Raw genomic sequence first — 27862 nt, 5'->3', positions numbered from 1 at the left:
CTACCTCTAAAAACCTACCTTAAGGGGAGAAAGCTTCTGCACGTTCATATAAGGCATCGCATAAAAAGGATTTTCAGTAAAGCGCTGTTTATAATAGAGGGGGGAAGAGCAGGAACCAAGCCTACCTCTTCCTCAGAAGGGAGGAGGGCGAAACTAGGTTTATTTGTCAATGGTTACGATACAGTGGTTAGAACTAATGGGCTAAAGCTATAGATAGAACACAGATACAAAAAAAAAAAAAAAGAACACAGATACATCTAAAAATCAACGCTGAGTGGGGAAAGTAGCATTTTGTAAAAAGGGTGTGCAAAAGAGATAAGCAGAGGGAAGCATCCTTTATATCAACCTTTACTTCCTGGGTTTCTTTTTTTAAAAATATATTTTATTGATTTTTTTACAGAGAGGAAGGGAGAGGGATAGAGAGTTAGAAGCATCGATGAGAGAGAAACATTGATCAGCTGCCTCCTGCACACCCTCTACTGGGGATGTGCCCGCAACCCAGGTTCATGCCCTTGACCGGAATCGAACCCGGGACCCCTGAGTCCGCAGGCCGACGCTCTATCCGCTGAGCCAAAGCAGTGAGGGCCCGCCTGGGTTTCTTTAAGCCAGCGCCTCCCCTCCAAGTCACCGCCGCCCGAGGTGTGAACCTCATTCACAGCCTCTCACCGGGAGGACCCCGGTCTGCTAACGGGGCTCCCTGTTCCCAAACTCGCCTCCCCCTCCAATATGTCCTTGCGTAAGCCACCAAAATACCTGCCTAAAATCCGACTGGGAATCAAACCGTGACCTCCTGGTTCACAGGCTGAAGCTCAACCACTGACCCACACCGGCCAGGCTAATTGTTTTTTTAATGGAATTGGTAGCCCACAGCTGGATGGGCAGGATTTGAAGCAGAATGGAACGAGAGGACGGAGTCAGGATGGGAGACCTGGGGTCCGACTGCCGAACTCCGCACTTTGCTCTTGCCCCTTGCGGTCAGTGGCTTGAGGGAGGTCTCCAGGCAGCACACACGCCGCTCACCGAGCAGGTTCAGCCCGGCGGGCGTGGCTCAGTGGCTGAGCATCAGCCTGTGAACCAGGAGGTCACGGTTCGATTCCCGGTTGGGGCGCATGCCCAGATTGCGGGCTCGACCCCCACTGTGGGGGGGGGGGAGTGTGCAGAAGGCAGGCGATCTATGATTCTCTCTCATCATTGATGTTTCCATCTCTCTCTCTTCCCTCCTCTCCGAAATCAATGAAAAATTTTTTTTAAATTAATATAAAGTATTGTGACTTTAGACAAATTATTACTCCTTCCTGAGCCTTCAGTTCGCCACCGATAAAAAAGGCAAGATACTTTCAAGCCCTGGCTTATCGCAAAGGCTACACTGAGAATCGCACAAAACATGCATGTTGTAACGCTTTGTAAGACGATAAAATACTACAGGCATCTAAGATCGTATAAATACCGTCATCAGAAATGCCCTCTTCATATTAAGCAGCCATCCTGGAAACTGGGAGATGTTAAAATCACCCTTCGTTTCCCAAATGCAGACTGGCAGTCATAGATGCGCTTTATTTGTGAGAGCCCGAGAATTTACACCGGAAAAAAAAAAACCACCCAGAACCTCCTCCTCCATATGAGCCACATATGTGCTCTGTGAATCACTTTCATCTCTAAATGAGTAGGGCTTTCCTACGGTGAAATCTGTTTAAGCAAACATCTGCTGGTTCCCAGACAAGTCCGCCCCCCACCCGCGCCCCCCCCCCCAACACACACACAGGTGGCCTTTGAATCTGTGGCTCAAAATCCATGCAGAGAAAACGCTGCCTTTGAGACGGAAGCCCTGCAGGGAGAGAGGGTGTCCTTGAGAGCTGGGGGCCTCCTCAGCTGGGGAGAGAACGTGAACAGGAACTCCGTTCCGGGCCAGGAAGTGCCCGGATTTAATGAGAGCGACAATGACTGCTTCATCACTGTCAGGGTGATCCTGATTGAAAGGGCACATTTTTTCCTGTTATTAATATTCTTAATCAAAGCATAAAAGGAAGCATATGTCTTAGTTGAATCAAGGCCCATTTTCTGTGGTTTGGTGTGTTTTTTTTCCTCCCTCCAATTACTCATTTTTCTGGGCAGTGGAATAGGGGGAGGCACAAAACGTAATCCCAGGGCCACGAATTCTGCCTTTAGCTTTACCCCAAGATCGCCCGGATGACCTTGGGCACGTGGCGGAGTCCGTATTGTGACAGAATCCACACCCACTCGTGCCGGCCAGGGAACGCTCTGCGACCATTAGCTTAGTCATCAGATGACTCCGAGTCACCAATGACTCCAGGGGCTTGTCGGTCTGAGTAGCGTGTATAGACTCTTCTCTCCTCCAAGTGACAGGCTAATTGGTTACTTCCTGACTTTGACCTGAGATCGCATTAAGCTACTCCAGAAAAAAAGCAGGCTGAGAAGTTAAGAGCGTCTTATTAATTTTTGTAACACTGCAGGGATATGGCTGTAGGGGACAGCTCTAACTACAAAGGAAAACAATAGCAAAAGACGATACGAAAAAAGTAATCAAGATGCCCTAATTCTGGAACGTCTTTAGGCTGCGGTGAAAGGTCGTGAGTGAGCAGAGGGGACGAGAGAAAGTGGCACGTGCCTGAAACGGAAATCAGGGGGACCGCAGGCCCCGTGGGCGGGCCCTGTCATTGGTCTTATAGAAACAGGGAGGACAAAAACACAAGATCATTGGTCTCCCTTTCCTGCCGTTCTCAGTTGCCGGGAATGCCCTTCTGCTAGTCGGACAGCTCAGCTGGGCTCAGCGGCCACGGAGCCCGCAGTGCCCAGCCGTGAGCAGGGTGGCATGCCCATCAGGGGTGGATGGAGCGGGCCACCTTCTCGGGGACGGTGAGGTCCCCATCCAACAGGGCTGCTGGTCCACAGAAGATGAGTGGGGAGTGAGGACCTGGGCCTTTCGGACCTAAAGGCCATGTTTGACCCACACCGAAGATCATAAATTCCTTTTTCCTGGTTCATAATAAGAGAGGTTGGGCCCCAGCCGGCGTGGCTCAGTGGTTGAGCGTCAACCGATGAACCAGGAGGTCACGGTTCGATTCCGGGTCACGGCACAGGCCCGGGTTGCACGCTCGACCCCCAGGGTGGGGCCTGCAGGAGGCGGCCGATCAGTGATTCTCTCTCATCATTGATGTTCCTATCTCCCCCTCCCTCTCTGAAATCAACAAAAATATGTTTTAAAAAAAAGAAAGAAAGAAAAAGAAAAAAGAGAGGTTGGTTCAGTAAATGTAAGGAACCACATGTGCACAATGAGAGCAGAAAGAAAAGTTACCAAGTTACACACTTATTTGTAAACACACACACACACACAATCACGAGACCATACAGAAGTGAGACTTGGCTCCCCCAGGGCCTTCCCCCTTGCTGGGGAAAGTCTCCCTAAAGTCTAGGAAACCCCAAAAAACAGACGACTGGCGCGGCAGCCCCACGCGACACGTCCCTGCCCCGCAAGGCTGAGTTTTCCCCTTGGCGCCTACCTTGGCCTGGACGGCGTACGAAGCCAGCAGCACCGAGGCCTCGGGCGGGCAGTAGATCTTTTCATCCAAGATCTGCTTCTTCACCTGAAAGGGGCGACAGGGGACACGTGACACGGGGTACGTGGCCGTGAGCCGCGCAGCTGGGCACGGCGGACGCCGCAGGGCGTCCTGATGAGGGCCGCCCGCCAGGCCGGCCTGTTAAAGACGCTCTGACAAAAGGGTATGATTTTTTTTTTTTTTTAAATTTTATTGCTGCAGACAGGTTGGGAGCTCAGGCGCTGAGCAGTTCTTGGTGAGACGGCCATGCGTGAGAACCCCTCATCGCTTCTGCTCACGATCAAGTGCTGAGGTGGAAAGACAGTTCATGGTTACAACCGAGATGAGCCCTGGCCGGTGTGGCTCCGTGGATAGAGCGTCGGCCTGCAGACCCAAGGGTCCCGGGTTCGATTCCGGTCAAGGGCACGGACCTCGGTTGCGGGCTCCTCCCCGGCCCAGGCCCTGGCCAGGGTGTGTGCAGGAGGCAACCAATCCATGTGTTTCTCTCACATCGATGTTTCTCTCTATCTTTCCCTCTCTCTTCCACTCTGTCTAAAAATCCATGGAGAAATATCCTCGGGCGAGGATTAACAACAACAAAAAAAGAGAGAGAGACACTAACATCTGGGCCGGGACAGAGGAGCGGCTCTGATGGGGGTGGCAGCCTCAGCCCCGCTGAGCGCACGCAGCACCCGCGGGAATGGCGTCTACTTTCAAGTCTGAACACAAGAGAAAAGGCAGCGAGGCCACTGAGTTATGACTGCGGGGAAAACACCATCACTTTCGATACGGCTGCTCTAAGGAAAAAGGAAGCGATGAAGTGGGATCGATTAAACTGTTAAGCACTCGTGAGGTCCAGGAAATATAACTCTTAAGCCGCAATGTTGAATGAACATATCTCAGGGCACTTAATTTCTTAGACGCAGCGGCGAGGGAGCCACCGGGAGTGGGGGCAGCGAAATAAAACACGACGGGAAAGCCAGCTCTCCCTTCACAGAGGTCAACAGCCACCAGATCCACCAACGCAGCGAACTGCGCCTCGCTCGGCCGCGGAGACGCTCCGACGTCGCCCTGCCAGGGGAGGTTAAGCCAAAGGCGCCTGAGGCACGGGCACCGCGTCCCAGGGCTTAGGAGAGAGCCATCTCCACGGCGCGAGGGCCTTCTGGGGCCTGGGGGAGCCTGATGTGCTCTCCTTCAAAGCAGTGTGACTTCCTCGTCCTTTGGTTTCTTTTCAAAGGGGGAAAAGCCACACTACAGAAAACCTGAAGGACTTCCCATGGAGCAGGACGTGTTGGGATGGGGGAATATGTATGCATATATGTATATTTGTGTGTGTGTGTGTGTGTGTGTGTGTATATATATATATATATGTATATATATATATATATATATATATATATATATATACACACACATCCTTTTTTTTAAAAGGTTCGATCCTCAGCCCCAGTCTGGACACATGCAGGAGGCAACTAATCAATGTGTCTCTCTCACACCAATGTTTCTCTCTCTGTCTCTCTACCCCTCCCTTCTACTCTCTAAAAATCAATGGAGCCGGACCGGTTTGGCTTGGTGGATAGAGTGTCGGCCTGCAGACCAAAGGGTCCCGGGTTCAATTCCGGTCAAGGGAGTGTACCTAGGTTGCAGGCTCCTCCCCGGCCCGGGGCCTGGTCCGGGCACGTGCAGGAGGCAACCAATCGATGTGTTTCTCTCACATCGATGTTTCTCTCTGTCTCCCACTCTTCCTAAAAATCCATGGAGAAATATCCTCGGGTAAGGGTTAACAAAACAAACAAAAAAATTGGGGGGGGGGGGGGTGTTGTTATTAACTTAATATTTCCTGAATGAATGCAATAGCCCGAGGCTCGAACTAATTTTTGAGCCTGGGCTACGTGACAGACCATCCATCTACTGCTGGGAGGTCATGTGATTAACACCCCGGCTGCAGTCTTCCCCATGACTGACAGTGGGCACCTTTGGGCACACCAGCAGCTCCAGCGCCAATCACTGTAACTCCCCATGAAGACTGGGGACGCTCCGATCGAGCCGTAAGGACACCAGCAAAACAGACAAGGTTTCCATCCTCACACTAACTCACTCCCACCCCCCACCGCACCCTCGGACGGCCAGCTAGCTGTCTTGGAACCTATCGATAGCAACGGATCTCCTAACCTCTTCGGCTGGGCTGAGGGATTACTTACGGAATGCCTCCTGCGCACTCCGTGAGCCCAGCCTTTAAGGAGCTCGGGAGCTATGAGGGAGGAAGGGAGAGCTGAGAGGATGACAGGCGAGGAGTAGCACATGGACAAGGAGTAGCATAAAGCGTGATGTGTGAAGTTCCTCGTGCGTGGGGTTAACCAGGCGGCGCTGGCGTCCCGGACTCCCGCCTTAACGAGAACGGACGCTGAACTTCTGGGAGCACTATTCTTCGTAAGACTCCCTTTTGGCTCCCTTTGCGACTGCTGAGGACTTTCAGGTCAGCGAGCAGATAAACGGGATCTATCGTCAAAGAGGTTTCAAATCGGGCAGCTCCCTGTCCCCCAAGCGTTCGCCATCACACGTTTGCCATTTCGCCTGACACCACTTCTCGCCCCTCAAATCTAGTCCTATTCTAGAGGCGCCGTCCGTTCCAGAGCCGAGAGGACTGGCTTTCTGGACGTGGGACCTTTTCACCGCGTGAAGCTCCGGGGACGACACGGACAGTCTTCCTCCCGCAGGTCACCTTGACGCCTCCACAACCACCACGCCTGAGTGGGCTTTCTCGTCGTGGGGGGGGGGGGGGGAGCACGGACTACCGTACCTGCAGGAAGAATAGGTGCTGAGTGATCTCCTGCACCAGCTCCTCCTCGGCGTTCTCGGGGTAAAACTTGGCCAGGAAGTGGAAGGTGACCGGCTCTTCCTTTGAAACATCATGGTCCAGCACCTGCGGGATCGCAGGGCAAACGACAGAACAGGCTACGTTGGCCCCTCTTCCCCCCACGCCCCACCGGAGCACCTCTCGCAGGGAGCGCATAGATATTTTCTCATCCTCTAAATTCATCACATGCCCGGCCGGTGTGGCTCAGTGGTTGAGCATCAACCTATGAACCCAGGAGGTCCCGGTTCGATTCCCGGTCAGGGCGCGTGCCTGGATTGCCGGCTCGATCCCCAGGGTGGGGCGTGAGGGAGGCAGCCGATCAATGACTCTCTTCTCATCGTGGCTGTTTCTCTCTCTCTCTCTCTCTCCCTCTCCCTTCCTCTCTGAAATCAATAAAAATATATATTTAAAAAGTAATAAATTCATCACATTTCCCAGAGGTGGTGACTAACAAGAGGTATTACTTCAAACGACCTTTCTGAACCAGGCTAATTAACGGGGGCCCGAGGGGTAAGGAGAGCGAAGATGAAGGCATGAATGTTCTCAAGGCCGCAGAGATCGTCAACAATTATGTCTGAGTCCAAGGTTCTGGGCTGCCGCCCTTTATCGTAGGCGGAATGTTTTTTTCTAATTTTTTTGAAAGTAGTGGAATATTCCTTTATTCCCTCTTCTTGCTGCCAACAACCCCCAACATTCAGGTCCATATTGGAACGGAGCTTCGGATGATGAACTAAATCTTTGTCAAATCAGCTGAACACCAGCTAAGCAGGAGACGCAACACGTGTCCCTCGCGGCGACCCTGTGTTTCCAGGAACCTCCAGAGACGCCCCGCAAGAACACGTGGGTGCAGGCAGTAAGCCACTCGCCTTTCATCTCCCAGCGATCCCGTCCACCCCCCGAAAAGCCTGCGCCATCTGCTCTCCAGAACGAGTTTTCCTCCAGGCCATAAACATGCCATTAACATGGGTCACAGTTGATTTCCTTTGAGCAGCGAGGCACCGTGGCTCCTGATGCCCCCGTCCGATAGCCTTTTGGCCAACGCTCGGGGAGACGATTTAAATTCACTTCGCTGAGAGCCACAAGAAGATACTAGGAAGTTTTGCTATCTCTGGTAGATCGCTTTCCACGCCCTTTTCCAAATTCCAATGGGTGGTTCCCAGGAGACTTAACATAAACCTGATCTCGGACAATCTTTTCTTTTTTTTTAATGTTTCTTATACATTTTTATTTTTTAAAATATATTTTTATTGATTTCAGAGAGAGGAAGTGAGAGGGAGAGATAGAAACATCAATGACGAGAGAGAATTGTTGATTGGCTGCCTCCTGTAGGCCCCCGACTGGGGATCGAGCCCGCAAGCCAGGCACGTGCCCTTGACTAGAATCAAACCCGGGACCCTTCAGTCCGCAGGCCGACACTCTATCCACTGAGCCAAACCGGCTAGGGCTGATCTCGGACAAGCTTGCTGACATCGGCACAAGGTGGGCAACTTGATGTTCGAGATCACTGGGGAATTACCGTGTGGAATTTATAACCTGCGGGATTCCAACACGAAGTCTCAGATGAGTGTCCATCTGTCAGTAATGTGAACATGTGAGCTTAGAGTCAAAATGGCAGAAGTCAGGAGGCTTTGATTGTTTATCATGCCATGTGGCAGATAATAAAATCAGGCTCCATTTGGGGTAAGAATTAGACACTGACTTCCTCTGAGATTCACCGAGAAACACATATGGCCCTGGTCTCAACCACCTTCGTGGTTAGGTAGGCAGGTAAGCAGGCGAGTATGTCTTTGTGTGCATGGATGAACCCACACAGAGGGCAGCATCCCGGGCGATATTCACTTCTGAGCCGCGTCAGAACTGCTGGGAGTCCCCTTCAGGCCTCAGAAGCCTCAGAAAATCATGAGGACTAAATGGACAGTCTTCCTTCATCACAGGGACCAGGGCAACTCCTTACTCCTTAGATCGCACGAATGAGTAGACTGAGTCGGGCCACGGTGATTCGCAAAAAGACTTTTAGCCCGGCCGGCGTGGCTCGGTGGCTGAGCGTCGACCTAGGAACCAGGAGGTCACAGTTTGATTCCCGGTCAGGGTACATGCCCTGGTTGCGGGCTCGATCCCCAGTGGGGGGGGCGTGCAGGAGGCAGCCAATCAATGCTTTTCTCTCTCTCTCTCTCTGAAAATCAATAAAAATATATTTAAAATAAAATTTCATAAAGCACATGAGCCCCAAGAACATCTTTCCGCGACATATATTCTAAGTAACGTCTGTCACTTTTATTCACGAAACCTGACCAGTGGCTCGGTGAGCTGACCGGCATTAACGCCCAAAGCAGGCAGCCCGGTGACGATGAGGAACGGGGCCGGGGGTGGCAGCAGTTTCATGGTGGTGGGTTCTGCGTGCCCAGGAGAGCCTGGGAGGGGTAGGAAACCCCCTTCTCTACCCTGGACCCGGCAAGCCCCACAGTGAGCAGCTGCGCTGGGCCCACACGCAGGGAGGAGCCGGAGCACACACCCGCCCCTCCGGTCCCAGCCACTTGCGGCCCAACCTTCTTGTCCGTCTTGAGCCAGGCCACGGTGTCCTTGATCGTGTACTGCAGCCCGAAGAACCAGGTTTCCCGCAGCCCCAGGGTCCGGCACACCAAGTCAAACAGGTCCTTCCCTTTCCACTTCATCTGCAACACAGCAAACCAGGAGGGGGGAAAAAAACCGCAAAGAACATGGTGAGCACACTGTTATTCACAACAGCTAAGATCTGGAAACAGCCCAAGTGCCCAGCAGGAGATGAGTGGATAGAAGAGCTGTGGGGCATTTACACTATGGAATATGAGAGAGAGAGAGAGAGAGAGAGAGAGAGAGAGAGAGAGAGAGAGAGATATCTTTCCCTTTGAGACAGCCTGGATGGACCTGGAAAATACGACGCTAAGTGAAAGAAGCCAAGCTGAGAAAGACAAATATCACATGATCACACTTATGTGTGGAATCTCATGAACAAAATAGATTGGCCGACAAAATAAGACGCGAAGCCGGGAGGCATGGAACGGACCGGCATACCTCGATGTGGGGTTGGGGGGACGAGAAGAACATATATACTTCTATGCACAGCCCATGGGCACAGGCAATGGGGCAGTGAAGACCTGGGGAGGGCGGGGGAGGGGCTGGGAAGAGGGGGGGAAGGAAGGGGAGGGAATGGGAGGTATCTGTATTACTATCAACAGTGGTGTGTGTGTGTGTGTGTGTGTGTGTGTGCAAGAGGCATCAATGATTCTCTCTCATCATTGATGTTTCTATCTCTCCCTCTCCCTTCCTCTCTGAAATCAATATATATATTTTAAAACCACACACACACAACACTGTGAGCAAGAGCCATGATCTGCTCGCACAGAAACCTTTTTTCTCTGCTCTCTCCACTCTCGGGTCCCAGGATGCGGAGAGGACGCGAAGGTGGCTGACGGGCGCAGGCTCCTCAACAATGTGAAGGCTTCCTCCACAAAACCAGGAACGGGGAGATGCCGACGAGAGCTGAACGGCTCAGCCGCTGCTCAGCACACACGGTGCCTCCCTCGGGCAGCTCCCCACCGACCTCCGCGCCCCCAGAGCCCATTCAGGAAACCGGGAAATGCGTGTCCTCACCTAGGAGAGCCGAGCTTCTGGAGTGAACCCGGGGAGGGGCCAGCTTCCAGGCACATTAATTGCCTTGAGATTTTGTCTTTTTTTTTTTTTTTTTTAATCACGACCTTGCCCTTTGATAAAAGGCTAGTGATCTGTTGTTTGCTTGTTTCACTTTGTTTTAAAATTTAAAGACTGGTTTTACCAGAACTTTTTTTTTTTTTTTTAAAGCCACATAGGAAAAGAAGTTGTAAGCAAAGCCATAAATCATGGAGAAAAACAACATTAGAAATGGGTCAGTCCACGCTGATCACGCTGTAGAACTGAGGCCAAAGGGGAGGCAACTGCTCCAGGAGCAGTTTCAAACTCTCAGCGTCTGAACCAGGGGACGAGTGGAGACCGATAGACCGATACACCGTAGTGCACGCATTCAACAGCCTCGCTTTCAAAAGGGCCTGAGCCAGTGGTTCTCAACCTGTGGGTCGGGACCCCTTTGGGGGTCGAACGACCCTTTCACAGGGGTCACCTAAGACCATCGGAAAACAGATATATAATTACATATTGTTTTGGTGATTAATCACTATGCTTTCATTATGTTCAATTTGTAACAATGAAAATACATCCCGCATATCAGATATTTACCTGACGATTCATAACAGTAGCAACATTACAGTGATGAAGTAGCCACGAAAATAATTTTATGGTGGGGGGTCACCACAACAGGAGGAACTGTGTTAAAGGGTCGCGGCGTTAGGAAGGCTGAGAACCACTGGCCTGAGCAATGGCTGCTACACCCCTCAGCCGTCCAGTCTCTTAGCTGGAAAAACAAGTTCCACGTCTTCACGGGAAAGGAAATGCCCAGCGGTTTAGTGAATGTTGCCACCTTGTGGCTTTCGCGTTAAATCACCCAACCTGTTCCCATACTGCCCGTGGGCCTCGGCTCGCCCCCTACCCCCAAGAGCCCCCAAGTCCCAGGCGGGCATTCAGACGTAGCCCAGGTACAGTCATGAGCAGGTGAGACACGTCACCGCGTCAGTGGGCGTAGCGAGAATGAACTTGGGACTCTGACAGCGTCCCCAGACACCGGAAGAACCAAGGCCACTCGACTGCAGACCCAGCTCTCCTTCTGCCCTCATTAGACACCTCCACCCGGGCCCGGCCGGCGTGGCTCCGTGGCTGAGCGTCGACCTACGAACCAGGAGGTCAGGGTTCGGTTCCCGCTCAGGGCACATGCCCGGATTGTGGGCTTGACCCTCAGTGGGGGACTTGCAGGAGGCAGCCGATCGATGATTCTCTCTCATCATAGATATTTTCCTCTCTCTCTCTCTCTTTCTCTCTCTCTCTCTCTCCCTCCCTATAATAAAATCAATAAGAAAAGAAAGGAAGGAAGGAAGGAAGGAAGGAAGGAAGGAAGGAAGGAAGGAAGGAAGGAAGGAAATCTCCACCCAGTTCCTGGCACACTGAAGGTGCATAACGAAAAGGAATGAGGGAATGATTAGGGTTTAGACGACTTGGTATAAAAGCAAAGAGGGGAAAAAATAAGTTAGGCCTCTGATATCCGATTGGCTTGGGCTAAACCCTGAGTCGACAGAGGCCTTTTCCCGTAGGGCTTCTATTTTTAATATCTGTGAATGAACGGCGTGTTCTCTATGAGGCTCTCGGAGGGAGAGCCCTCCCTCCCCCGGGCCTGCAGTCCAATCACAGAGCAAAGGAGCAGCCCAGATGGAAGGACTCCAAAACCGCAGCAGACAAGTGGCCGGGATGCGTCCTGGCTTTTGTCCTTCGCCGGAGCTGCATCTCCTATCTGTCCTTCTCGCTCTGCCTCTGTCCCTTCCCTGGGACTTTAATGAGACACTACAGAGGTCGACGTTTTAGAAATTATTTCACAGAGAATGAAATCAAATGACATTTTTTAAAAAATGATCCCTTTCCCCCTTTGCAGGGCTTAGGACTGCTCGTTGGCACCACGCTTCCCGGCCTGACCACCGGACAAAGGGTTTTTTAACGCACGCAATTCAGGTTTCAATTCCTACAGGCAGACGGCACCGGAGAAATGTTATTTTGGAAAAACTAGAAGCTTCAGGATGCTGATTATTCTCTTGTCTCTATTTTAAGCCAGGACACAGTCTATAAATTATAAATGACTACCTTTGCTACAAGATAATGGAACAATAAAAAACCAGACATCAGCTTGGAGAAGTTAAACACCCCAGGGCCAAGATCAAAGTAATTCCAAATCCTCCCTAACTCACAGCCCCAGCCAGGCTGGGATACAGCACGGCAAGGCAGCAAGGCACCACGTCAACACCACGGCACCACCACGGCACCACCACGGCACGAAGGGGCTGCCAGTGGGATGCGCAGGCATCTGAAGGAAGCTGCAAAAGGAACCACGAGGGAATGTCTTGACTTAGGAGTTTAAATTCTCAAGCATAATGCCGCATTAATGCAAGTTTCTTGTATTCCTTCCTCCTTCTTTGTTTTTAAAATACAGAACTATCCCTGTTGAATGCAGAGCCGATATCTTTGTTCCCAGGGAGCTGGCAATAAAGTGAGGAGAGGGGGGGGAAATTCTCACACTGATTCAAAATGCCCTGCTTGGATTTTTAACTTAGGGCCCTCGCTGGTCTGGCTCAGTGGATAGAGCGTCGGCCTGCGGACTGAAGGGTCCCGGGTTCGATTCCGGTCAAAGGCACACGCCCGGGTTGCAGGCTCGATGCCCAGATGTTTCTACGTCTCTTTTCCTCTCCCTTCCTCTCTGAGATCAATAAAAATATAAAATTAAAAAATAAAAAAAAGAATCCAAGAATGTCCTAGTAGGAAATAAGCCTATTTACTGGGTCTACCTACTACAGATCCACCCCCTTTTTGTATAAATAAGGAAACTGAGTCACAGATCCTGCTAAAGTAGACCCTGACCTTTTTCACAGTGGATAGAGCGTCGGCCTGCGGACTCACAGGTCCCAGGTTCGATTCCGGTCAAGGGCATGTACCTGGGTTGCGGGCACATCCCCGGTGGGGAGTGTGCAGGAGGCAGCTGATCGATGTTTTTCTCTCGTCGATGTTTCTAACTCTCTATCCCTCTCCCTTCCTCTCTGTAAAAAATCAATAAAATATGTTTTTTAAAAAAGAATTTGTTCTTTTAAGTTAACTCTCACCACCAACATGGTGTCTACCGACCCGAGGATGCCCTGTTCAACGTGCCCTCCCTCCCCAAGGCCCGTGAGGCTTGCTTAGTCCTCCTAACTCGGGGCTCCACTTCTTTACAAACAAGAACCATGTTTTGCAGTGGCTCCAAGTGGTTCTCGGGACGCCCTGTGCAGGGGGGGGGGGGGGGGAGTCTTGGGCTGCGAATGGGGCCTCCTTGGTGACAGCCGACTGACTCCCCGGGATGTGACCGTGCTCAGAGTTTCATCAGTGACCCACTGTACCGCGCCGATGCTGTGCCGTGATTCAGAACGTCTGAACGTCTCCCTAAGATTGTAGGCACCTCGGAACAGGGCACCATCTGCCGTGTCTCTATCCCCACCGTGTCCGGCCAAGCATGGACGCACAAGCCACGGCCCATGGCGGCCGTCCGCCGGAAGACCCGACTGCTTCCAGAACCCGCGAGCCTTGAAAACTGAAAGCAAGATGAACCTCCGTCCACCCGCTCCCTCAACAAACATTTGGTAAACTCCCGACGTGTCCGAGCAAGAGCCGAGGGGCAGGGGCTAAACGGGGAGCAAAAGAGACGGCCTCTGCTCCCACAGACCAGGTCTTGAGCATGAACCAGTCAGGAACAAAGGGTCCCCTCCCTCGCCCCACGCGTGGAAACCAGCTCCAGGTGTGGTTTTCACGCCAACACCTGTGTGGGTGCCGCCACAGGGACAGGGAGCCTGCAGGGACGCCCAATAAGGGACCGTCTGTCTTGGGGGAATGGGAAATGGCATCTAAACTGACTCCCCGTGGTGGGAAACAGGAGCTGAGTGAAGGCTGGGTGTGGGGAAGGCAGGAGTGAGCAGGGAAGTGTGTGCCAGGGCAGAGGGAACAGCATGTGCAAAGGTCTAGAGGCAAAAAAGGACCACGAGGGCCCTCTAACGGCGCGTCTTCGTGAGCCATCTGACTCGGCCTCTCCCACGTGCACCGCGGGACACAGAACGTCGTCTGCGTGACTGTTTCCTCCTGGTCCCCGAGGACGGGTCATATCTAGGACCCTTCCAGCGATACAGGACACAAGTTCAATCGTTATGAGAGACAGATGTCCTGGGACATCAGGACTTCACTCTTCCCGGGAACCAGTCCGAGGGGCCTGGGCCGGGCGGGGGTGGCTATCTCACGTTGACAGGCATCTCAGCTCGGTCCTGTCACGCTGCGACCGTGGGCACGTTACCGGACTTTCTCATGCTTCTCGATGGGGAGGATCGACAGATGAGCTGAGCAGACTGATCTAAGGACTAAGAGCGCTGATACGATGAAAAGGCCCGAGGTAAGAGACCTGCCCGTCGGAAACACTCAGTAAATAAAGGGTAGCGACTCATCCATCCCAGCCCTGCCTCCGCTCCTGACACGCCCAAGGGGCACCGCTGCAAGTCTCCCAGTCCTCTTTCGCGCCATGGGTGACGGATGACAGACGACAAAGGGCGCCATCAATTCTCATTGAACGGACCACGCCATCACTCATTTGACAAACATTTATTGAGCAGCCACTACGTCCAAGTCGTCGTGCTCAGCACAGGAGATAAATGATGAATTCGGGGCAAGACACTGTCCCTGTTCACGTCTGACAGGGAAGACAGGTAAACGGATAACGGAAATGCAACCTGGTAAATGCTAACAGAACAGAGCACTATGGGAACACAACCCAGGCCTGGGGCCGGTGGGGGCGGGGGGCGGGCGGGCCTGCGCTGGGGAGCCCCTGTCTGAGCTGGGTCTTGAAAGCCAAGTGGGTAGCTGGTCCTCTGGTGAAGGGGCTAAGAAAGCAGGCGGGGGAGGGGGACGGGGGGGTCACACCAGCTGGAGGCAACAGCGTGTCTGCCACTTGGGCCCAAGCTGTTGCGAATGAAGGAATGTTCTCTGCACTTTCCTAGTGTCTGACAAGCAGCATAATCACCCTCGCTGCAGCACTGAATGCTCGACGCAGCACTGACACGCAGCTCCAGCCCAGTGCGTGTGCCGGCTCCACGGCTGATCAGGAGCCACGCCGTTCAGCCCCTGGTTCTGAGCAGCCACGCATCCCATCACAACACCCGCCAGGTCTCTAAGAAGCCATGGCCAGTGGGACGAGTCTCATGTTTACTTTTTTATGAAAATACTTCCTTTCCTTGCCCGGCCCGCACGGCTCCGTGGTTGAGCGCCGACCTCTGAACCAGGAGGTCACGGTTCGATTCCCGGTCAGGGCACAGGCCTGGGCTGCGGGCTCGATCCCCAGTGTGGGGCGTGCAGGAGGCAGCCGATCACAACTCTTTCTCATCATGGATGTTTCTCTCGCTCTCTCCCTCTCCCTCCCTCTCTGAAATCAATAAAAACATATTTTAAAAAATAAAATATTTCCTTTTCTGACACCCGATCGCACGTACACTACGGAAACGCCATTTTGTTTGTCACGGGGCCGGTCATTTTTCCTGAACGGACTGCCAAAAACAGAACAGCCCCTGGTTTTGATGAAACGTCCCTTTAAACCCGGGACGTGCCCATCTCTTCCCACCGGGTCCAAGCGCTCAAACTGTCCCGCGGGCACGACCACAACAGCTCCTGGCCTCGCGGAGGGAGGGAAGCTGCGCGGCAGAGGCTCACTTTGCGGACAGAAAAAAGAGAGGTGGGGGGAGCGAGGTGACCCGCAGGGAGAAGAAAGGCAGGAAGGAGCCCTCACTGGTTTGGCTGAGAGGATAGAGCATCGGCCTTTGGACTCAGGGGTCCCGGGTTCGATTCCGGTCAAGGGCATGTACCTTGGTCGCGGGCACATCCCCAGTGGGGAGTGTGCAGGAGGCAGCTGAGCGATGTTTCTGACTCTCTATCCCTCTCCCTTCCTCTCTATAAAAAATCAATAAAATGTTAAAATAAAATAAAAAGAAAAGAAAGAAAGGCAGGAAGGACCACAAATCTGGACTCCCCGGCACGCGAGCTCCCGCCACTCCGCGGACCTCAAGGTGCCCTTCAAGGTGCCCTTCAAGCGCAGGGGCTCACGGAAGTGAGGCCGGGAGGGCGACGCCCGGTGCTGTGTGGCTGTGCCCTCTATTACGTGAACAGTCCACGGTGCTATTTCATAGACATATACTTGTGCCTGCACCAAAGACAGATGTGGGTGAACTTCATAAACAGGACCAAGAGCCGCCAGCTTGTTAGTTTTCTAGGGGCTGAATTTATGAGCTTTATCCAGAGTGAAGTGCTTGTCATTTATCAGCCCAGAGTGTTTTAAGTAAACGGCACTGAGCACTCAGCCTCCGCAGCCGGGACGTGGCCGGATGCAGCACTCACCTGCTGCAGGGAGCTCCTGGCACCGGCGACCCACAGGGCCGATGGGGGGCTGCTGACCAGGGAAGCGTGGTGAGTAACACCCATGACAGTCGTCTTACCATTGGCCGGTTTAGACTGCCATCTGCCCTGGCTGGGGTGGCTCAGTTGGGTTGGAGCGCCGTCCCATGCACCGAAGGGTCCCAGGTTGGTTCGATTCCCGATCAGGGCACACACCCAGGTTGTGTTATGGGAGGCAACCATCAATGTTTCCCTCGCACATCGATATTTCTCTCTCTCTCATCAATAAGAAAAAAATTTTTTAAAGAAAACTCCTTTAAAAAAGTGCGTCAAACAGTTAGTTCCCTTACAGATAGAGCAACAGAAGGAACTGTGCCTCCCCCCGGTTCAGGACATGCGACACGTGTTTACCGTTATTCCAGAGACAGAAAACTGTGGTTTCTCCTCTCAATGTTTACCCCTGACTTTTGCGGTCATGGCTGGCCTACGGGAACTGATTCACTATAGGAGACTTGAGAACTGAAGATGGTAACGTACCAGATCCAAATACAACTTTTATTTGTCCGTTTTGAAAAAAAAAAAAAAAAAACAACAACAGATGCTAAATACCTCGATATCCAAGATAAACACAATCTAAAGAGTTATTAAAAATGATTTTGCGCCCTAACCAATTTGGCTCAGTGGATAGAGCGTCGGCCTGCGGACTGAAGGGTCCCAGGTTCGATTCCGGTCAAGGGCATGTACCTGGGTTGCGGGCACATCCCCAGTAGAGGGTGTGCAGGAGGCAGCTGATCGATGTTTCTCTCTCATCGATGTTTCTAACTTCCTATCTCTCTCCCTTCCTCTCTATAAAAAAATCAATAAAATATATTTAAAAAAATGATTTTGCTGGACAGTCAGTGAATAATGAGTCCCATTAAAATATTATTTCATTAAAGAGGATAAAAAGAGTGCGGTAATGCGGGAATAAAACCAGCACTCCCCAACTCCATGTGGTATCACCGTAGCCCAGAAACAGGTGCTTGTGTCTTACAAAACAATCGTGCTGTTCCCTATTGCAATGAAAGGAGACACACTCCCAATTAGCCATTATTTCTCACCATGAGGGGCAAGGGGACCCTCCAAATAGAAACAGGATTTTAGCAAAAAAAAAAAAAATTCATTTCTCTGGTCTACCAATCACAACCCCCTATGCCACTCATCTAAATCTGAGCAAAATCTCACAAACCTAAAGCCTCTTCTTTGCAAAAAAAAAGAAAAAAAAAATCCCATCTCCACTGTCTTGTCCTGTCAATTTCTGTCATAATCAACCATAGCAAGTAATTTTCCTGCCCCGGTCCTCCAATCGTCCCTGTTAGGATGCGAAATCTATTGAAATGACTGGTTTCAAGACCTTCCACCTTGAAATGACTTCCTCCCTCTGTCAACCAATTTCCCGGCCTTGTTCCAACCCAGCCTGCCCCTTCCCGAGTCAGCAAAACGATGCGCTGCCATTGATTCGTAACCAGGCCTTCCTAAGATCCATTTAGCTCATCGCTCTCGCCCTCCCCACAAACAACACCAGGCCCGTGAGTCGGGGTGCACAGGAAAAGGAGGTGTCTGCCTCCCGTTCTGCGTATCACACGCTCCTTAACAGCAAGAGCTGCTTCACGTCTCCTCGAATCGTGCTGGCGGGCGATGTTGATGATAATGATGATGATGGCAGCTCGAGGAGGCTCCTGAGCAGAACAGCCTTCTAAGGAATGATTGCCGCACGAAGCCGGGGTTTAGGGTGCTCCTCGTTAAAATTGTAATTGCATAAAGTGGGCCTTGAGGTATAGCTTTTCCCCCCTCCGGTGACACAGACTGGTTTCCTCTCTCTAAAGACACCTTGGCCAGGAATTCTCACTCTCAGAGAACCAACAAGAAAAATTTCCACAGAACGAGAGAATCACAGCACTTCGGGGAGTCACAGAAGACAGGTTTTAAACGCTGATAAGTCTTTCAAAAGAAAATGTATTATAGTTTCTTGCGGGGGGGGGGGGGGGAGGGAGGAGGGGTGTGGCAGGGTTCTTATGTCTGCAGCCCCTGGCGTGTTTCCTGCTGAAATAGAGAGAGGTTACGGCAGCCGCAGTGAACCCAGAGAAGAGATCTGCGTTCTGCACTCCCTCCCTCCGCCACGCACAAGCCTACACTCTTGGCTGAGCCACGCAGCTCAACTGGGCCTCAGTTGCTTCGCCTGTCAATCTCTTACGCCCTTGCAATGCCCAGATTTTATGATGCTATGAAAAAAAAAAAATGATGAGGCCTGGCCGGGTGGTTCAGTTGGTTGGAGGATCGTCCTGTACACCTAAAGGTGGCAGGTTTGACTCCCAGTCAGGGTGCATATGGGAGGCAACCAATCGGTGTTTATCTCTCACATCCATGTCTCCTCTCTCTCTCTCTCTCTCTCTCTCTCTCTCTCTCTCTCTCTCCTCTGTGTTTCTCTCTCCCCCCGCCCCACCCCTCCTCTCTCTACACATATCCTCGGGTGAGGATTTAAAAAGACGAAGCACTTCAAACCCGGTTGACAGATGACAAAGCAAAAGGAAACAATACGATTATGGTGCTATAAAAGCAACAATCCCCCCAAAGCAAAGAAGACAATTTCTGTCCTCGGAATTGAGCTCACAACAGGAGAGCAATCACGGCCTTGTCAAAGAGCGATAAAACACCCGAGAGCCCGCTGCGTGGGGGAAGTCACTTCGCCTCTGTGGGTCCCGGCGTCCACAATCATCCCACGTGGTCCGTCCTTCAGGATTAACACCATCGGAGTCTGTGAGCCCGAGATGGTTTTTTTTTGTGTTTTTTTTAAAATATATTTTATTGATTTTTTACAGAGAGGAAGGGAGAGAGATAGAGAGTTAGAAACATCGATGAGAGAGAAACATCGATCAGCTGCCTCCTGCACACCTCCCACTGGGGATATGCCCGCAACCCAGGTACATGCCCTTGACCGGAATCGAACCTGGGACCCTTCAGTCCGCAGGCCGACGCTCTATCCACTGAGCCAAACCGGTTTCGGCCCGAGATGGTTTTGTATAAACCATGTAGTACCTTTTTCGGTGGCTAAAATCATTTCTTTTAATCCTGGATCGCCCCGTTCGCTATCTGGAAATCATTTTCGGGGATGTAAATGACACTGAACATTTCACTGGTGTGTGCAGTCCCCATCTTCTCCCCTTACGCGGGTTCTGCTATTGCTAACACGTGCCTTTCTCCAGATAATCAAGAGCTGACTCGTGATAATGAACTCTCTAATGTAACAAAAATAATTACGATGCTGCGGAAAAATAGACGTGTTTCGGCACCAAGTGTGCCAGTGCTATTCAGCATTTATCAATGATGGCGCTGCTTGAAATACTCAGAATCCAAATTCTGCAGAGCTCCCAATAGGAAAGAGAAAATTCAGTGCAGACACGAAGGTAGATTTCACACACCTCATCTTGAGGGAAAAGGAGCAGACTACGAAATACAACCCATGATTAAGGGTTATCTAACTAATGAACTCCGCCTGCCCTTCACAGAAATTGCACTTTGTCTTTCAAAGTGCATCCCTTCAGCCCTAGCTGGTTTGGCTCAGTGGATAGAGCGTCGGCCTGCAGACTGAAGGGTCCCGGGTTCGATTCCGGTCAAGGGCACATGCCCGGGGTTGCGGGCTCGATCCCCAGGAGGGGGGCGTGCAGGAGGCAGCTGATCAATGATTCTCTCTCATCACTCATGTTTCTATCTTTCCCTCTCCTTTTCCTCTCTGAAATCAAAAATATATTTTTAGAAATATATAAATGAATGAATGAATGAACAAATGAATGAATGAATGAATGAATAAATAAAAATGCATTCCTTCAAAAAAGTTCTTAGGACAACAGGACTGGAACACAATCCTTTCATGCCAATCAGCTCCTGCAGAACCCAGACGTTGGCCCGGAAAGAAATTTCAAAGTCTTCTGTTTCTACCTTAACCTTTGATTACGTTTCATGTCATTCATGGTAAGGACACTGACTTGAACAACACCAGCAGGTATAAGTACGAGTGGGTAGGACGGGTAAGATTTTCTTCCGCTGGAGGAGAATGACTGTGGGCTGAAGACTTTTTAAACACATTCATGGGTCTGACTGAATCTCACATCAGCATGAGCAGGCTACCAGATAAATACACGGTTTGGTGAATTTAAAACCACAGCCCAGTTCAGATACGTTTAAGTAATTACTCGGGCCTTTCAGTTTTATCTGAAAGTCAAATGATCGCAATGACTGAAACCAGGAGACGAACATTGGCAGGATGCAGGGGAGAGCAGTCAGTTCGGAACTCACCCGCCGGAAGGTTTTGTGAATTTGCCAAAGCTGGGTCCAAATCTGGCACAGAAGCAAAAAGGAGCTGGAAGAGGCAAAGGCCCCAAGGCCTTTAAGAAATGATGTGCTCTGACCCCACCTAGTGGTGCTGGAGCGATTCCTAACCTGGGACAAGCACCTTGAGCGACTGGAAGGTTTGATTAAAGATTTTTCCCTCCCCTGAGTCAGCACTAGTTTGGTAATAAAGTTTTACTTGGTTAAAAAAAAAAATGTACTAAAACACGTGGATTCAGAATCTAAATTAGACGAAGTACAGGCAGGAGGACGGAAGGCATCGTCCTGAGAAGCCTGGCTAAAAAGATGAGCCGCTCTGAGAAAAGTCAGTTCTGGGTTGTTGTTTTTTAAGACCTCAAATGCTGCAACTTCTGAAATTAAAATTAAACAAGCAACAACGTGTTCGGACAAGAAAGCAAAACCAGCATGAATAACTGGAGAAGTCACCAAAAACAAAGAAAAGAGAAAATGTTCAAAATGACACATTGGGGACCGAAGAATGGAGAACAATTAATGATGGCAGAAATAAGAAAAGAATCCTGTGCTCCCAGTGGACCCCAAGCTAAACAGAGATCAATTACGTATCACATCATAAAAAAGATCCTTGAACAGGAACAAGGCGTAAGGTAAAGTTCATCGTAGTTAGACTAATTATAACCTAGAAGGTCTACCATTACAAAGGCTTCCTTCTTTACTGTTCACCAGCACAGGACGACTGCATTCCTCATTCACCCTTGACTTGATCTGCGGCACCCATGCTAAAACCCCCAGGGGAGAGCCCAGCAATAAAATAAGGTAGAGTCCATCTTTCTTCTGAAATAAGAAGTTTCTCGGTGGCCTCATGTAGACTACTCTTACTACATATTACCAAGCAACAGAATCACCACCACTGCCCTCCTGGAGTTTACATTCTAGGAGAAAACGTTTATGTGCCTAAATCTCAGGGCGTCTAAAATTTCACATCTTGCCCTAGCCAGCTTGGCTCAGTGGATAGAGCATCGGCCTGAGGGCTGAAGATCCCAGGTTCGATTCCATTTAAGGGCACCAAAAAATAATAACAATAAATGAAATAAAATAAAATAAAATTTCGCACCTTACTGAAAATACCAGTTGTCCTTTCTGTTTTCCCCTTTGGCAAGTTCCTTCTGTCACGGACAACTTCGTGTCCACGTGGACGTTGGCATTTAAACCTATCCTAACCCCACTTGGGTCTGTGAAAACCTCTGGGCTATCAACCAACACCAGGAGGAGGCTTTATTTCTCAATATAAGATAGAATCAGAATCTCGCACAACTCAATTCGGAGCAATTTTTCATATCTTCTTCCTGGTAGATTGAGTTATTAGAGTAAAATTCCAGCCTAGATAAGAAATAACAGAACCGTTTAGCCTCCTGGCAAATTACATTCAGCACCCACTCTCTCAAAATGACAAATATCAGGTCTTCCAAGTGGAAAAATCCTCCAAAGCATTGAGCCAGCTGTGCAATGCAGCAAGCAGGGCAAGGAAGAGATTTCTCCCCTCCCCACTACCCCATCGCTGCGGCAAAAAAAGTTTGAACTTATTAACATAAGGTGATCCGTTAACTACCACAGGCTCTAAAATTGACTCCTGATTAAAAAAAAGACACCTACGTTTGACCTCGAGAAAGCGAAGAATTCCTCAAGACACCATCTCTCTTCTTCTTCTTCTTCTTTTTTTTTCAAATGCATTAGCACGTGAATGTATAACATAATAATAGGGCAGGAGAGTATGACCGATCGCTTCTCCGAAGCCAAGTTCACTCAGGCATCATCGATCAAACTGCCATTACTTTCAACGGGACATCAGAACATCATTTACAATCAGGTAAATTTTCACTGGGAATTTGAGGTTCCATGAGATGCAACCGCCTGACAAATCACAACATGCCAGGGAACGGGGTGACCCGAGCCCCCAGACCAATGACTGTCCCTTTCTTTCTGCCCGGCACTACGCATTCCATCCCTCCCGAGAACAGCCTTGCGGGGTCAGTAATATTTGTCCCATTTTACGGATGTGGAAGCTGAGGTCCAGAGAGCTGAAGTAAGTGTCTTGCCCAAGCTTCAAGCGGCTTAGCTGGAACTCAAGGAAGTCTGTCTCATGTCAAAGCCCATGCATTTTCTCTCCTCAGCTCTTGGCCACTCGGCGTGGTCCCTGCACCAGCAGCATCACTTGAGAGCTTGTTAGAAATGCAGAATTCTCAGTCCCACACAATCTGAACCCCCATTTTACCAGGATCCTCAGGTCACTGATGTGTACTTTCAGGCTTGACAGACTATACACTTTAACATTCTGCCTCTCTGAATGTCACTTCGAGGATCCCTTCCCATAGATCCCAAGGTGGTGGGTGGGATTTTTGCTACCATATTCATGAGATATTGGCCTCTAGTTTTCTTGTGCTATCTCTGTCTGGTTTTGGTATCAGGGGAATGCCAGCCTCATAAAATGAGCTAAAAAGTGGTCCTTTCTCTTCTATTTTTTTTTGGGGGGGTGGGGTGGGGGGTGGGGGGAGTCATTTGTGAAAATGTGGCATTAATTTTCTTGAAAATTACACTCTTCACTTGTAGGTCTATTCAGATTGTCTCTTTTTTTTTCTGAGGGAGAGGAGAAAGGCGTGAAGGAGGTGGGTAGATTGTCTCTCCTTGAGTCAATGCTGATGGTTGGTGTCTTTAGGAATTTGTCCGTTTCATTTAAGTTGCATAACTATTTGGTATAGAACTGCCATTTTTCTTTTTTTTGTGCTGTTGTTGTTTTTTTAAGTCTTTTATTTCTCTATTCCTCCTTTACGACTTGCTTTTGCATTAAGTGAATATTTTCTAATGAAGCATTTAAATTTCTTTAATAAACTTTTCCACTATATTTTTAAAGATTTTTTAAACTATATTTTATTGATTTTTTTTACAGAGAGGAAGGGAGAGGGATAGAGAGTTAGAAACATCGATCAGCTGCCTCCTGCACACCTCCTACTGGGGATGTGCCCGCAACCAAGGTACATGCCCTTGACCGGAATCGAACCTGGGACATTTCAGTCCACAGGCCGACGCTCTGTCCACTGAGCCAAACCAGTTAGGGCTAAAGATTTTTTTAGTGGTTACCCGAGGGTTTAACCATATAATCCTGGTTTATCAGAATCAGCTTCAGATTTATATTAGCTTAATTCCAGTGATATATAGAAATGTTACTCCTATATAGCTCCATTCCCTCCCCCCTTTTTTGTAGTATTGTTACATATATTATATCTGGTAAAGTTACAAGCCTGGCAATGCATTGTTATAATTATTTACTTTATCATCTATTGTCATTTCCTTAGCCCATTATAGCTTTGCTCCTACCACTCCTTTGCACTATTATTGGCAAGTATATTACACATAGATTACATTTCTGTTATAGTCCCAACAGTATATTACATGCATATTTTACATAATTGCTTTTTAAATCAGTTAAGAGGAGAAAAATATGTGTTTATACTTTTTTTTATAATTACATAATTACCTTTATTGGTGCTCTTTGTTTTTCTTTTATGTGAATTTAAGTTACTATCTATGGTTATTGCTTTTAGCCTGAAGAACTTCCTTTAGTAAGGTGAGTCTTCAAGCAACAAATTCTCTCAGTTTTTGAATATACTGGAAAGTCTTTAGTTCACCTTCATCTTTGAAATGTCCTTTTCAATTATAGCCAACTGAGGTGGATATAGGATTCTCAGTTGACAAGTTTTTTTCTCTGAGCACTTCACATGTGTTCTGCTGAGAAGTCAGCTGTTAATCTTATTGGGGTTTCCTTGTAAGGGGAAAGTCATTTTCCTCCTGTTGCTTCCCAAATGTGCTCGTTTGACTTTCAGCATTTTTACTATGATGTGCCTGCTTGTGAATCTCTTTCTGCTCATCCTCCTTGGCGTTAACTGAGCTTCCTCAATGGGCAGGTCATGGCTTATTATAATGGCTACTTTAAAACCTTCTCGTTAAATCTGACATCTGGTCACTCCCACAAGCAATTCCTCTTGCTAGCTTTTTCCCATTGTATGGGTCTTACTTCCCTGCTTCTTTGCATACCTCATGATTTTTGTTGGAAACTAGACATTTTAAGTAATATATCACACCAACTCTTGGGACTGGTGCCCTCCTCTCCAGGGCATGTTATCTGCTTATTTATTTGTTTAGAGACTGGCTGTCTTGTTTTAGTGAAATCTATTTCCTTTACACAGTGTGGAGGCACATCTTTGGGTAGCCTAAAGGTTTTAGAATCACTCTCGTTCTCTTTCCCTTATCACACCCAGCTGTTAAAGTCCACTAATTGTGGTATATTGTTCCATTATCCTATATAATAAAAGGGCAATATGCAAATTGACCAAATGGCAGAACAACCGGTCACTATGACACACACTGACCACCAAGGGGCAGACACTCAACGCAGGAGCTGCCCCCTGGTTGTCAATGTGCTTCCACAGGGGGAGCGCTGCTCAGCCAGAATCTCTCTCCACCTTGCTGAGCTGGGAGCAGGGAGGGTGATAAAGGTCTTGGTTCAAATGTCACAAATTTTCACCTTCCTTACAGAATGTTTACGTATTTTTTAAATATATATTTTTAATTGATTTCAGAGAGGAAGTGGGGGAGAGAGAGAGAGAGAGATAGAAACATCAATGAGGAGAGAGAATCACTGATCGGCTGCCTCCTGCACACCCCATACTAGGGAAGGAGCCTGCAACCTGGGCATGTGCCCTGACTGGGAATCGAACCATGACCTCCTGGTTCCTAGGTCGACGCTCAACCACTTGAGCCAAGCCAGCTGGCTGTTTATGTATTTTTTTAAAATATATTTTACTGAATTATTTCACAGAGAGGAAAGGAGAGAGATAGAGAGTTAGAAACATTGATGAGAGAGAAACGTGACCAGCTGCCTCCTGCACACCTCCGACTGGGGATGTGCCCACAACCAAGGTACATGCCCTTGACCAGAATTGAGCCTGGGACCTTTCAGTCCGCAGGCCAACGCTCTATCCACTGCGCCAAACCAGCTAGGGCTGTTTATGTATATTTTGAATAGATATTTCTTCACTTGATGCATGCCCCTATCATTCCTAGAGGGTTTAAAGTATTTTTTAAAAATAATTTTCACCAGTGTTACAGAGAACCAGGTCAGTGGAACTCCTCCCGCTGAAAGTTAGTCCTGTCTACAGCTGCTTCGGGGCTACAAGGGTACAGCTGAAGAGCTGTGTGGTTGCAGCTGAGACCGTATGGCCTGCGAAGCTGAAAATATGTATCATGTGGGCCTTTACAGAAGAAGTTTGCCAAGCCCTGGCTTGGGTCGCTGCTGCCAATCCCACAGGTCCACAGACCACACTTTGAGTAGCAAGGGCTTCCATCGCTTGAGAGACAGTAAGCGCTGTGTTGGCTGAGCGCTTGCTTCAAAACTCCATTTCACCATTTCTTGGACAGATGGTTTGGGGCGCGCCTCCCTCCCTGGGTTGTTGTGAGAACGAAATGTATGAAAGTCTGCCACTTCGGAAGTATTCAACAAACGATAACTTATCATCGTCCTGCAAACTGTATAGGAAATTTAAGTCGAAGACATCACCGCTTTCCTCAGTTTTTTTCCCCAGAAAATTTAAGTTTTGGAAAAGGGACACAAGTGTAGACTCCCCAATAAGACGAGATGTCTTTTCATACCCGGGGTACACAAATGACCTACTGGAGTGAAGACTCTATAGAGCTGGAGCTTAAGCCTGACATTGAAAAAACGAGAATTTGCCACCGGCGATGCCTCCGGCCTCTTGCAGGAACAATGAATGAAAACTTTCAGGAAGTGCTTCCCAACCCAAGTGCCCTATTGGAAAAGACAGCAATGGGTCCTTAATCCGAGGATCCGGGCCTAGATGCCTCCCTTCCGGTTCTGGCCACCTCTATCCGAGCCCAGAAATGATATACACAGAATCCCTCAAGTTTACACCTCGACTTGACACCCGGGCCGGGGCGCCCCGATCGGTGCCGCCCTAGGGCCCGAGGCGCGCGGGGATTCCGCCAGGCTCCCACCTCGCCGCGGGCCCGTCGGGGCTGCCCGCCCGCTTACCTCGCAATTAAACTCCATCTCGGCGTCCATGGTGACGATCCGCACGGTGAACGTCTTGGGCTGCTTCCTCTTGAGCGAGCTGAAGCTCATGCGGGAAGCGATGGCCCCGGCCATGGTGCGGGGCTCAGGCCCGGGACCCTCGCGTCCCCAGGCCTACGCGCTGGGACTGTTAGCCTCCCTGGAGGAGCCGCACAGGCCTCAGGGCCACCATGGTGGCTGGCCGGCCGGCCCGGGAACTGTCTAGGCGGCGCGGGCCCCCAGCAGCCAGCATGGGCCGCGAGGACCCTGCCCCGGGAGCGGAAAAGGGGAGTTGCGGGGCGGGCCCTGGCGGCCGTCGGGAGGGAACGCGAGCTGGGACCGACGGGGTGGAACCCGCCCGGCTCTCCGGGACTCGGGCCGGGGACGCTGAGGTCACCAGGACCCGGCCCCTAGACGGCGGCGACCCCGATCGCGCGCGCCTCGCCGCGGCGGCTGGAGATCTCGGGGGCGCGCGGCGGCCGGGCGCGCACGTGCGCGCGTGGCTGTCACCGTCCTCGCTCCGCGCGCCCGCGGGAAGGGTCCCCTCCCCGCAGCCCCGCGCCTGCTCCCGCCCCGCCCTCAGGCCCCAGTTCCCTCCGCACCACGCAACCTAACCCGCGGACACCGCTCGGGCGCAGCGATTGGCACAGGCCTGGGAGGGAGGCAGAACTTTCCCTCTCCGGCCCTCGCCTCCCGAACGGCTCCACCAATTGGAAGTTCCGCTCTCACCGGGGGCCTGGGCCCGGCGTTGACTGGCTGCCGCGTCGGTCGCTCCGAAAGCTTTTGTTGGGAATTCTAGCAAGACTGGTTGAGGCGGCGGATCCCCACCCGCCTTTCCTGGGAAACCACGTCGTAGAGGCAGGGCCAGGGCGCGCGCGTGGGGACCCTCCCCGGTCCTTGCGGATCCAGTGGCGCCGAGTGGGACGC

At 50.4% G+C, this 27862-nt stretch overlaps 1 protein-coding gene across 3 annotated transcripts in view; it reads right to left on the bottom strand.

Moving 5' to 3' along the window:
• NF2 (NF2, moesin-ezrin-radixin like (MERLIN) tumor suppressor) overlaps nt 1–27514 on the bottom strand; it is a 67986-nt gene extending 40472 nt beyond the window's left edge. The window contains exons 1-4 of one of the 3 annotated variants that reach the window (XM_081113811.1): nt 26918–27514; nt 8958–9083; nt 6355–6477; nt 3519–3602 (exon numbers count right to left, since the gene is read on the bottom strand). In XM_081113811.1, the coding sequence (XP_080969937.1) occupies nt 3519–3602; nt 6355–6477; nt 8958–9083; nt 26918–27031 (447 nt within the window). In that variant the 5' untranslated portion in view covers nt 27032–27514. The remainder of the gene's footprint in view (nt 1–3518; nt 3603–6354; nt 6478–8957; nt 9084–26917) is intronic. The other 2 variants (XM_081113812.1, XM_081113813.1) reach the window with 2 other exon arrangements.
• Between the last annotated feature and the right edge of the window lie 348 nt (nt 27515–27862).

This window comes from Myotis nattereri, assembly GCF_964212035.1.
Source record: "Myotis nattereri genome assembly, chromosome: 19".
Taxonomy (NCBI): Eukaryota; Metazoa; Chordata; class Mammalia; order Chiroptera; family Vespertilionidae; genus Myotis; species Myotis nattereri.
Note: the sequence above shows the minus strand (reverse complement) of the source record. Positions and strands in the feature narration are given on the sequence as shown.